The sequence below is a fragment of the Bos indicus x Bos taurus genome, unplaced genomic scaffold (genome assembly GCF_003369695.1).
Source record: "Bos indicus x Bos taurus breed Angus x Brahman F1 hybrid unplaced genomic scaffold, Bos_hybrid_MaternalHap_v2.0 SuperScaffold_100126, whole genome shotgun sequence".
NCBI lineage: Eukaryota > Metazoa > Chordata > Mammalia > Artiodactyla > Bovidae > Bos > Bos indicus x Bos taurus.
This window is the reverse complement of record NW_020867066.1, coordinates 1,249,236-1,261,333: the sequence shown is the minus strand read 5'-3', so window position 1 is coordinate 1,261,333 and position 12,098 is coordinate 1,249,236. Positions and strand designations below refer to the sequence as shown.

Here is a 12,098-nt window from a genome sequence, read left to right as displayed (position 1 = left end):
CTTAGCTCCCATGAGTATGCAGGAAATTTCACCAGAACTGCACTGTGAAAAACCTTAAGTTAGATTTGAGATGATGGTTTAGTCAAAAAGACCTTGTTCTTTGCTGCATAGCTGAGCCACTGTCCATCTAGTTTTCTTTCTCTTCCAGCTAACACTTTGGAATGTCTCCTTTGGGAAATCTGATCGGACCTTGTATGTTGCTTATGTGAATGTAAACATCTCCCACAGTGTTCATTTACCGGCTTCAGTTCAGTTCAGTCGCTCAGTCGTGTCCAATTCTTTGCAACCCCATGAATCACAGCATGCCAGACCTCCCTGTCCATCACCAACTCCCGGAGTTCACTCAGACTCACGTCCATCGAGTCAGTGATGCCATCCAGCCATCTCATCCTCTGTCGTCCCCTTTTCCTCCTGCCTCCAATCCCTCCCAGCATCAGTCTTTTCCAGTGAGTCAACTCTTCGCATGAGGTGGCCATAGTACTGGAGTTTCAGCTTTAGCATCATTCCTTCCAAAGAAATCCCAGGGCTGATCTCCTTCAGAATGGACTGGTTGGATCTCCTTGCAGTCCAAGGGACTCTCAAGAGTCTTCTCCAACACCACAGTTCAAAAGCATCAATTCTTCGGCACTCAACTTTCTTCACAGTCCAACTCTCACATCCATACATGACTACTGGAAAAACCATAGCCTTGACTAGATGGACCTTTGCTGGCAAAGTAATGTCTGCTTTTTAATATACTATCTAGATTGGTCATAATTTTCCCTTCAAGGAGTAAGTCTTTTAATTTCATGGCTGCAGTCACCATCTGCAGTGATTTTGGAGCCCCCAAAAATAAAGTCTGATACTGTTTCCACTGTTTCCCTATCTATTTTCCATGAAGTGATGGGGCCGGATGCCATGATCTTCGTTTTCTGAATGTTGAACTTTTTCATCCTCCTCTTTCACTTTCATCAAGAGGCTTTTTAGTTCCTCTTCACTTTCTGCCTTAAGGGTGATGTCATCTGCATATCTGAGGTTATTGATATTTCTCCTGGAAATCTTGATTCCAGCTTGTGCTTCTTCAAGCCCAGCATTTCTCATGATGTACTGCATATAAGTTAAATAAGCAGGGTGACCAAATACAGCCTTGATGAACTCCTTTTCCTATTTGGAACCAGTCTGTTGTTCCATATCCAGTTCTAACTGTTGCTTCCTGACCTGCATACAGGTTTCCCAAGAGACAGGTCAGGTGGTCTGGTATTCCTGTCTCTTTCAGAATTTTCCACAGTTTATAGTGATCCACACAGTCAAAGGCTTTGGCATAGTAAATAATTAGTGTTTTGAATATTATACTGGTTAGTTTTAGAATGAGGAAACTAAGACCAAAGTGTTTAAATGATATCACACCTGGAATTAATGACTGACCAGATGTATAGTCCAAGTCCCCTAATCTCTTTCCTTGAGGTGGCCTCTCCACTCTCATCTTGTTGTTGTTGTTCAGTCACTCAGTCCTGTCCAGCTCTCTGTGACCCCATGAACTGCAGCACACCAGCCTTCCCTGCCCTTCAATATCTCCTGGATTTTGCTCAAACTCATGTCCATCAAGTCAGGGATGCCATCCACCTATCTCATCCTCTGTTGTCCCTTCTTCTTCCTGCCCTAATTTTTCCCAGCATCAGGTTCTTTTCCAATTTGTCAACTCTTGGCATCAGGTGGCCAGAGTATTGGAGCTTCAGCTTCAGTATCAGTCCTTACAATGAATATTCAGAGTTGATTTTCCTTAGGATTGAGTGGTTGGATCTCCTTGCAGTCCAAGGGACTCAAGAGTCTTCTCCAGCACCACATTTCAAAAGCATCAATTCTTTGGTGCTCATCCTTCTTTATGGTCCAGCTCTCACATCTGTACATGACCACCGGAAAAACCATAGCTTTGACTATATGGACCTTTGTCAGCAGAATGATATCTGCTTTTTAATATGCTGTCTAGTTTTTGGCTTAAAATTACTTTAGTTGACCCCTAAGTCTAAGTCTGTATTCCTTTATCCTTCGGGCAGGTCCAAGTTCACTGAGAAACAGGGTGGAGGGTTGTGCGTCTACCTCCTGCTCCTCCCTTTGCTGTCCTTGAAGGCAGGGCTGCCACCATATTTAGTCATCTAAGGATGAACATCGGTCCCTAGAGCCCTGATTTCAGGCATCGTCCTGCTAGTCCTGACACCACACAAGACCCCGTGAAAATGCACTCCTTTTTGCTATGTTCTCAGACTGACTTGATATCACTGTAGAAATCCTATTCTCTGTATGTTTCTCTCATTTCAGTCACTTCGCCTGAGTAGCTCAGCCATGGGAAAGACCACCACAGGCCAGATAGTCAACCTCCTGTCCAACGATGTGAACAGATTTGATCAGGTGAGCTGCCCCTGAGGGATCCCCTTCCATTTCCCCTCCTTCTCACTGTGTTTAGCTCATTGGGATGCCAGGTGCCAGGGTTTGGTGTCAGCGAGGGTTCTGTTGAGGACATAAGACAAAGTTCTCTTTATCCAATGCTCATTTCCTATTTGTGCAGCTTGGATGTGATAATATGTGTTGTCCTATAGATGAGGGTTTGGTTTTTCTGAGAAGGTCTGCAACATACTTCAATAATAGACAGGCAGCAGTGTTCTTGCCCAGCTTGGTTAGTATTCCTGGGGTCCTCCTGGAGTGGTCCTTCTTGGCACGTGGTGTTGGTGTTGCTGGACTGTCTTCCTCCTCCTCTGGATGATCAAGGCTTGGTGGGTAGGGATTGTTCTTTTTCTGCACCAAGTTCAGTGCCTGCTGCATAGGGAGCCTTTGAGGAATAATGCCAAGTGTGTGGTCCCCAGCCAGACACAGCCTCCCCTCTGCTGTCCCATGGTACCCATTTTACACTTACCTTATGAACAGATCATGTTACCTATGCCATTGTAGCTGTTGGCCAGATCTATATAGACAACTTCTCTTTCCTGGCCTTTAAGTTTGGGGGCTTCCCTTGTGGCTAAGGTGGTAAAGAGCCCACCTGCACCACAGGAGGCCTGGTTTCTATCTCTGGGTCAGGAAGAGTCCCTGTAGAAGGAAATGGAACCCCACTCCAGTATCTTTGCCTGGGGAATTCCATGGACAGGGGAGCCTGGTGGGCTACAATCCATGGTATCGCAAAGAGTCAGACAGAACTAAGCAACTAACACTTTCACTTTTCTTTCAATTGTTCATTCATCACACATAATGTAAGGCCTCTACTTAATTTGAAAGATGAATAAGTCTTAATTTCTGCCCTGGAAAGGCCACAGCCTGTCTGGAAGGTAAATACACGAGTAATTATCAGAGAGTGTGGTAGGTACCATAATATAGGCTCTTCTGAGGAGATAGGGGCTGAATTTTGGGACAGAGAGAGTTTGGGGAACCCCTGAGCTCATCTGTGTTGTGGACAAAATCAACATCTTCCTTCAGTGTGACTGGTCATGTTCTCCTGGGACCTAACTGAGGCTGACCCTGTGCTACCCCGGAACAGTGTCATCTGGGGTGGACACTTGGATTTCTGCTTCACCAGGTTTAAAACTCACTGAGATCACTTCCTTTTAGATTCCTGTTTGTTCCTTCAGAGAAGATTGTTTGTATGCTGTCTCCTTACTGGTTTTGACTTTATACAGTCCTAAGAAGGCTTTGTCTTTCTCTTTTAAGGTAACAACGTTCTTGCACTATCTGTGGGTGGGGCCACTGCAGGCTATTGCAGTGACTGCCCTGCTCTGGATGGAAATAGGAATATCGTGTCTTGCTGGGATGATGGTTCTCATTATTCTTCTGCTTTTGCAAAGCTGCATTGGAAATTCATTTTCATCACTCAGGTAAGGGAAACACTGGTTTAAAAAATAGGTGATATGTGCTTGGTAGCATTCACCATTTGCTTAATGCTTCTGTTCAAAAACAAAACCAATGCCTTTTCTAGTCTCTTCTTTGCATGTATTGTAGGCCCTTCAGGCTTAGCCAGTGGAGGCTCCAGGCCTAAGCTGCAGGCTGATCTTGAAGAGAGAAAGGTGACGGCACTCACTGGCTCCTCCCAGCACCATACCTGAATAAGTGGAATGTCCTTGAGCAGAAGTTACCTATATTGAAGTTATTTAAGCATTATTAAATAGTAATAATCCTATAGGCTCAATTTTAGCTGCATGTATTTTTGATATGATTGTAGTAGAGCAATTTTCAGGTATCTATGTTCATGTCTTGTTTTCAATTCAGTGTTTCCATTAACTTATAAGAGCCTCAAGGACAAAGTCAGTCTTAATTAACTATGTCTTTATACAGCCCCACAGTCCCAGCAGCATATGTGATAGAACAGTGGCTGGTGATGAAGGATCTAATGGTGATGAGATAGACCTGAAGCAGGTCCCAAAGGGTTGGAGGTGGGTCATTGTCCAGGTTGTCAGGTGATGGAGGTATTGTGCTGTTTGAAGCTTTTTTCCCTTCAGGTTTTTTTTTTTTTTTTCTTCTTCTTTTTTGTGATTTTACATGTGATAGTTTTGTTTATTCGAAATTTCTTTCCTGTCTTGCTGTGGAGAGATGTTCCTTACCCTTCAAGGCCCTGTTCCAGTGCTGCCAGGTCTCTAAAGCTCTTGCTCTCCTTTCCCAGTGGAATTAACAGCCTGATCTTTTCTGCTCCCCAGCACTTCACTCCTATTTTATCACAGCACAGACACTGTCTTCCCATCAGATTCAGTGTCTTTTGCCTTCCCTGCCCAACTGCGACCTCCTTGGGTGGAGAGTTTGTACCTGACTACATTGGGTCTTCCTCAGCCAGTACTGTGAGTTCTCCAAGTTACTCCTTGAATTAGGCTGAATGGTTAACTTTCTAGAAGTCTTTTTCTCCATTTGCACTTTGAGAAGGACCTGCCTGTGATATCAGCACAGAAGAGCTGTAAGGAATCATGGATCCCTGGTCCCTCCCTGTGCCCCCTACTGCTGCTGCTACAGAAAGTTGGGGTGTGGTCACTGAGGCTCATCTCTCCCATCTGTCCCCTCAGGAGTAAGACTGCAGCTCTCACTGATGATAGGATCAGGATCATGAGCGAAGTCATAACTGGCATCAAAACAATAAAAATGAATGCTTGGGAAAAGTCATTTATAGACCTTATTACCAGACTGAGAAGGTAAGTTTTTGTATATATCACACCATATTTTTGTACTTTCCCCCCTATTTTTACTGATTGAATTTAGAAGTCTTATTAAGTTTTCACATGAAGATGAACTTAAATATGAACTTCACACCTCACATGTGACAGGAGGGTTAAGTGGAATAGGGGAGATGTCATTTTAACCTACTGTTCCATTTACCATCTTCTTAAAGGAAAAATTATATATGCTTCTGAACACATATAGATAGCCGATAAAACACATGAAAAAATTCTCAACATCACTCATTATGAGAGAAATGCAAATCAAAACTACAATGAGGCATCACTGTATACTGGTCCAAATGACCATCAACAAAAAGTCTACAAACAATACCCTCCTCCTGTTGGTGGGAGTGTATATTGATATAGCTGTCATGGAAAACAGGATGGAGGTTCCTTAAACAACTAGGAATAAATCTACCATATGACCCAGCAATCCCACTACTGGGCATATAGTCTGAGAAAACCAGAACTCAAAAAGACACATGTACCCTAGTGTTCATTGCAGCACTATTTACAATAGCCAGGACATGTGCTTCCATGGGGTCTATGGTGCCTGCATCTGGCTGATGTTTTGGTGTCTCACAATTTTGGAGTGTCTTATTCTCTTCTGCACAAGTTCATGAGCTCCTGGAGGGGGCAGGCTGTATCTTTCTGTCATCAGTGGGGAGCCTGGCCCAGGACTTGTGGTTATGAATGCTTGTTGAAAGAATGTTCAAACCCAGTCCAATTGACCCACAGTGTTTAAAAGGGTGACATGAAGCCTCTATTTAGTTGGAAGAGTAAAGTGGTGATGAAGTGTGTGGTCCTGGTGTTGGGACGGAGCCCCGGGTGTGCACTGTGTAGTGTCTCCATGTGAGGACTTGAATTCATGCCTTGGATGTTGATGCTTCTTTTAAAACTTCTTTCCTACTCTCTTTCTCAGGAAGGAAATCTCCAAGATTCTGAAAAGTTCCTACCTTAGGGCCATGAATTTGGTATCATTTTTTGCTGTGAGCAAAATTATGATTTTTGTCACCTTCATCACCAATGAGCTCCTTGACAACCGGATCACCGCCAGCCAAGTGTTTGTGGTGGTGATGCTGTTCGAGGCTCTGAGATTCTCGAGCACCCTCTACTTCCCCATGGCCATCGAGAAGGTGTCAGAGGCCATTGTCAGCATCCAAAGAATCAAGGTTTGGGGACAAATAATTTTTTTTTGTAGGTGGATTTTTTGTAAAATGCCTCCTTTTGTTTGGTGTTACTATGTTCCAGTTAGGTGATATTTAACTTTCTCAGTGACAAAGCTGGAAGTCTTCCCAGAATGTTGTAGGTACTCCCTTTTCTTGTTATGTAGAGTGTGTTACAGATCTCATAAGACTGGTTCTCATGTAGGGGCAGTAGTATATATAAGTAGCAGTAGCGCAGGGCTCTAGTGTAGTGATGTCTGCAGAGTGACTAAAATGTCTAAAAGCGGGAGCAAATAGAGTGCATCTCCTGTGCTGACTCCAATGACTGGGTAGTGACTGTGCACAGTCTCTGGGCCGGGAGGGGAGGAACTTGCTGAGAGCTCCCTGTTCCCTGCGGAGGAAGAGTAGCCTCAGGTCAGTTCAGTTCAGTCGCTCAGTCGTGTCCGACTCTTTGCGACCCCATGAATCACAGCACGCCAGGCTTCCCTGTCCATCACCAACTCCCAGAGTTCACTGAGACTCACGTCCATCGAGTCAGTGATGCCATCCAGCCATCTCATCCTCTATCGTCCCCTTCTCCTACTGCCCCCAATCCCTCCCAGCATCAGAGTCTTTTCCAATGAGTCAACTCTTCGCATGAGTTGGCCAAAGTACTGGAGTTTCAGCTTTAACATCATTCCTTCCAAAGAAATCCGAGTAGCCTCAGATTGACTTAATTCTCTGTGTTTGAAATAAGTTCTTTCTTCCACAGGTGTTTTGCTTGTTGGTATCTGAGCCTGCCTTTTGTATCTACCTTTCATCCATGGCCCCTTTTTATTTACTGCTTAATCCATTCTCTCTAGTCACCTTCTTCTTTTTAAATTTGTAATTCCCACCACTATGTGAACTAAGAACTTCCGGATATACAAGTTGGATTTAGAAAAGGCAGAGGAACCAAAGATCAAATTGCAAACATCCATTGGATCATAGAAAAAGCAAGAGAATTCCTTGCTTGAATTGCTTGAAACATCTACTTTTTCTTCATTTACTACACTAAAGCTTTTGACTGTGTGGATCACGACAAACTGTGGAAAATTATGAAAGAGATGGGAATATCAAACCACCTTACTTGCCTCCTGAGAAACCTGTATGCAGGTCAAGAAGCAACGGTTAGAACTGGACATGGAACAACAGACTAGTTCCAAATTGAGAAAGGAGTATGTCAAGGCTGTGTATTGTCACCCTGCTTATTTAACTTATATGCAAAGTACATCATGTGAAATGCTGGGCAAAGGAGAATGAAAAAGCTGGCTTAAGACTCAACATTCAAGAAACGAATATCATGGCCTCTCGTCCCATCAGTTCATGGCAATAAATGGGAAACAGTGGAAACAGTGGCAGATTTTATTTTCTTGGGCTCCAAAATCACTGCAGACGGTGACTACAACCATGAAATTAAAAAATGCTTACTCCTTGGGAGAAAGGTTATGACAACATATTAAAAAGCAGAGACATTGCTTTATCAACAAAGGTCTATATAGTCAAAGCTATGGCTTTTCCACTCATTGTGTATGGATGTGAGAGTTGGACCATAAAGCAGGCTGAGCACGGAAGAAATGATGCTTTGGAACTGTAGTGCTGGAGAAGACTCTTGAGAGTCCCTTGGGCTGCAAAGAATTCAAACTAGCTAATCCTAAAGGAAATCAACCATGAGTATTCACTGGAAGGACTGGTGCTGAAGCATCAATATTTCCTTTGCCACCTGATGCCAAGAGCAGACTCATTGAAAATACCCTGATACTGAGAAAGATTGAAGGCAGGAGAAGAGGACAACAGAGGATGAGATGGTTAGATAGTGTCGCTGACTCATTCAACATGAATTTGAGCAAACTCTTGGAGATAGTGACAGATGGGGAGCCTGGAATGCTATTGTCCATGGGATTTCAAAGAGTCAGAAACAACTTAGTGACTGAACAGCAACAAATACACTATATTATATTATTATATTGATATATACCATGAGCTGTAATAATAGTATATATTATTCCATATATTATTTAATATGTTCTGATGTGAACTAATACTTTAAGTACAGTTAGCAAAACAGTATTTAGACTGTTCAAAGTTTGCAAATTCCAGGAAAGCAACTGCTTTTGTTTGTGCTTTCTTCCTGCAGTTTAACAATCTGTTTTTTTCCTCTTTTCTGTAGAATTTTTTATCACTTGATGAAATACCACAGCTCAACACTCAGCTGCCATCAGATGGTGAAATGATGGTGAACATGCAAGATTTCACTGCTTTTTGGGATGAGGTAACATATTTTTCTTTCCAAGATCCTGACTGCTAAGACACAAGTGTGATATAGATTTATAGGAGAATTTTTAGATTGTACCATGGTGTAAAATGTGACTTGCTCATTAACTAAAAGTATGCTACAAAATTTTTCAAAATTGGCACTAAGGTTTGTATCTAATGGAGATTAAGTATAATATCAACCTAAAATGTTTGACATGTTGCTCTCACTGTCATTTTCAAGACAGTTTTCAAAGTATTAGCACATATTGAATTTAAAGTCCATACATTTGTAATGTTAGAATTTACAGAATTGGACAGACAAAATGCAGCAATGTGGAATGGGTTAACTAACAAACACGCAACTGGTTGTTACAGACGCTTTGGGGAATCAGTGTATATTTTTGCCTTGATTATCAGACCACTTTATTATACATAGAGTGAGGCCATGATCTGGATGTTTGCTATGGGGTAGGGTAGGGGCTCCTGCATCCTGAGCTTCTGGATACTTTAGTGGCAGCCGGGGCAGGAGGAGACAGCAGGTAGGCATAATGACCACCAGTGATTCCCTATTAAAGGACTGCAATGTATGGCAAGCTGACAGGGAGAACTGGTGATTCCCAACACTTGGTTTATTTGTTAGGTTCAGGCAAACAGGAAAAAAAAAAAAAAACAAGAAAAACAGGGTCTGGTCTCAAGAAGTTGTTAGCATCACACACCCATTGCGGCCCCTTTACCAGCTGAAATGCTCCCCCTGCCCCCTGGTTCCCTGGTCCTCTGTGCACATCCTCCCCTAACAGTGTGAATTAGTCAAGAAAACAGAACCCCAGCATGGGAGAGGGAATTCCATGCAGGGAATTAGTTATGGAGATGATAAAAGAGGGAGAAAAAAACAGAAAGGGAAAAACAGTGGTGTGTGAGACAACCCAGGGGTTATCAAAGGCAGGAAGCTGCTGCCACCCCCAGAGCTGGAGGACCTCTGGGAGGGGGCGCCTCCACCAGAGGGTCCACCCTCAAGAGCGGAGCCTAGAGCCCAGCTGCTCTCAGAGTGGGGACCACAGAGCACACGTCCTGACTGTAGACTCACCCTGTCTTTCATGCCTGTGACTCTGTGCTGCCACCTGCATCGTGTTCACCTGCTTCTGACTCAGCACCTGCCGTCCCCACCGATAACCAGTTGTTTGTTCCCAGATACATGAAACCACATCCCTGTACCTTCTGTACATGGAAACTCACACAGGGTACCTGACCTTCCCTGATGGTTTCTCCTGCCTTAACATAGTAGATTTGCCTCCTGTTTGGTATTTCTTGGCATAATGCTTTTGAAACATTTATAGAAAGCACCACTAAAATTCTGTTATAAAGTCCACTCTATGTGAATGCTACCACATTCTTTGTATGAAACTTGTTAGCGGATTTCTTTAGTTCCCAGTAAACACGTAGATTTATTTTAAATCAATTTGGTATAAATACAGATTGTTTCTGCAGTTTTTAATGAACTGAAATAAAAATATATACAACAGTATCTGCCTGTGCAACAGATGGCTATAAGGTAGAAATAAGGGATTTTAGTTGTACTACAGCCTATGTGAATAAATCAGATGAAAAATCTGAAAAGGTTTCTATATACCTTCTAGAGTAAAAAAAAATCCAAATTGTTAATAACTCAATGATTTTAATAAAAATATTAATAACTCAAGATACTAAACTGCTAAAGGAAGAGGAGAAAAAGTTGTGAGTTCTGCAGTAAGGCTCTTCTTGTAAAATCTAACTAATTGCATATTATGATTCTGTTAGAGCAGTATTCAGAATTACAGAGATGAGAGCCTTCATCAGCTACATTTTCACAAAAATAGCTACCATGTTAACATTAATGTGTGGCAAGGTTTCCTTGGAGAAGGAAATGGCAGCCCACTCCAGGATTCTTGCCTGGAGAATCCTATGGGCAGAAGAGCCTGGCGGGCTACAGCCCATAGGGTCACAGAGTCGGACATGCCTGAAGTGACTTAGCAAAGCAACACAAAGGTATTCCTATCTAGGTAAATGATAATTATGCTATTGCAGCTAATTTGTACCACTTTGGGGGAATGAAAATTCTAAATATTTTCAACTGAATCTTATCTCTTATGCTACTGCTAAGTCACTCAGTCATGTCCGACTCTGTGCGACCCCATAGACGGCAGCCCACCAGGCTCCCCAGTCCCTGGGATTGCACTCACTAAAAACTAACAGCCATGGTACCATAATAAAATTTTTTTGTGAGGTACCTAGACTGTTACTACTGAGACACAAAAATGTGAGGTAAGCATACCTTTTCCCAGAAACCTTTGAAGCCAAAGATATTAAACAATTAAGGCACTTGAAAACATTAGGGATATGCATAAACTTTCAAATAAAACAAACTATAGCTGTACTAGCAAGCAATGACGAAATAGTAAATCTTCATCTTATGGACGTTTAATTATCTAAATGTAAGGAATTCTGGCTTAAGAAATGGTCAAAAGCAACTTGTCATTTCTTACGGTAAAATATTGAAAACCAAGTGCTAAATTCAGCCACTATAGGATAAAGAAACTAAAACAAAAAAGCCTTAAGGACCTGGAGACTTAGTGAGCAAAAGCTCATTTTAAACTGATTGAAGCCCCTGAACTAATCCTGTGTGTCAAAGGCAGGGAAGAAGGATCTCTCTAAACTTGTAAAAACTAGTGATTCATAAGGAAACTAAAGAAATGAAAGTATGCATGCTTATCATACCACAGAAATAAAAACTGAGAAAGGATACAGAAGAAAGAAAAACTGTGATCTGTTTACTCAGGGCAATCATCATTAAAAATCTACAATAATCAGATCAACTAAAATTTCTCTGAAATTATACTCCCATTTCCTGTGTCAAAACTTAAAATGACTGTCTCATTAAAGAGATAGTAAATTATTCTAAAACAGCTTCCTACTTGCCTCATAGAGGTTCAATTCAGTTCAGTCATTCAGTCATGTCCGATTCTCTGCTACCCCATGAATTGCAGAAGCTAGGCCTCCCTGTCCATCACCAACTCCCGGAGTTTACCCAAACTAAAGTCCATCGAGTTGGTGATGCCATCCAGCCATCTCATCCTCTGTCGTCCCATTCTTCTGCCCCCAATCCTTCCCAGCATCAGGGTCTTTTCCAATGAGTCAGCTCTTCACATGAGGTGGCCAAAGTATTGGTTTCAGCTTCAAGATCAGTCCTTCTAATGAACACCCAGGACTGATCTCCTTTAGGATGGACTGGTTGGGTCTCCTTGCAGTGCAAGGCACTCTCGAGAGTCCTCTCCAACATCATAGTTCAAAAGTATCAATTCTTTGGTGCTCAGCTTTCTTCACAGTCCAACTCTCACATCCATACATGACCACTGGAAAAACCGTAGCCTTGACTAGACAGACTTTTGTTGGCAAAGAAATGTCTCTGCTTTTTAATACGCTGTCTAGGTTGGTCATAACTTTCCTTCCAAGGAGTAAGTGT

General features: G+C 42.4%; 1 protein-coding gene across 2 annotated transcripts in view; it reads left to right on the top strand.

The window, feature by feature from the left end:
• LOC113888430 (multidrug resistance-associated protein 4-like) overlaps positions 1 to 12,098 on the top strand; it is a 547,902-nt gene that overhangs the window by 20,266 nt on the left and 515,538 nt on the right. For both annotated transcript variants that reach the window (XM_027535554.1, XM_027535553.1), the window contains exons 5-9: positions 2,296 to 2,385; positions 3,673 to 3,836; positions 5,010 to 5,135; positions 6,085 to 6,334; positions 8,517 to 8,618. In XM_027535554.1, coding sequence (XP_027391355.1) covers positions 2,296 to 2,385; positions 3,673 to 3,836; positions 5,010 to 5,135; positions 6,085 to 6,334; positions 8,517 to 8,618 — 732 coding nt within the window. The remainder of the gene's footprint in view (positions 1 to 2,295; positions 2,386 to 3,672; positions 3,837 to 5,009; positions 5,136 to 6,084; positions 6,335 to 8,516; positions 8,619 to 12,098) is intronic.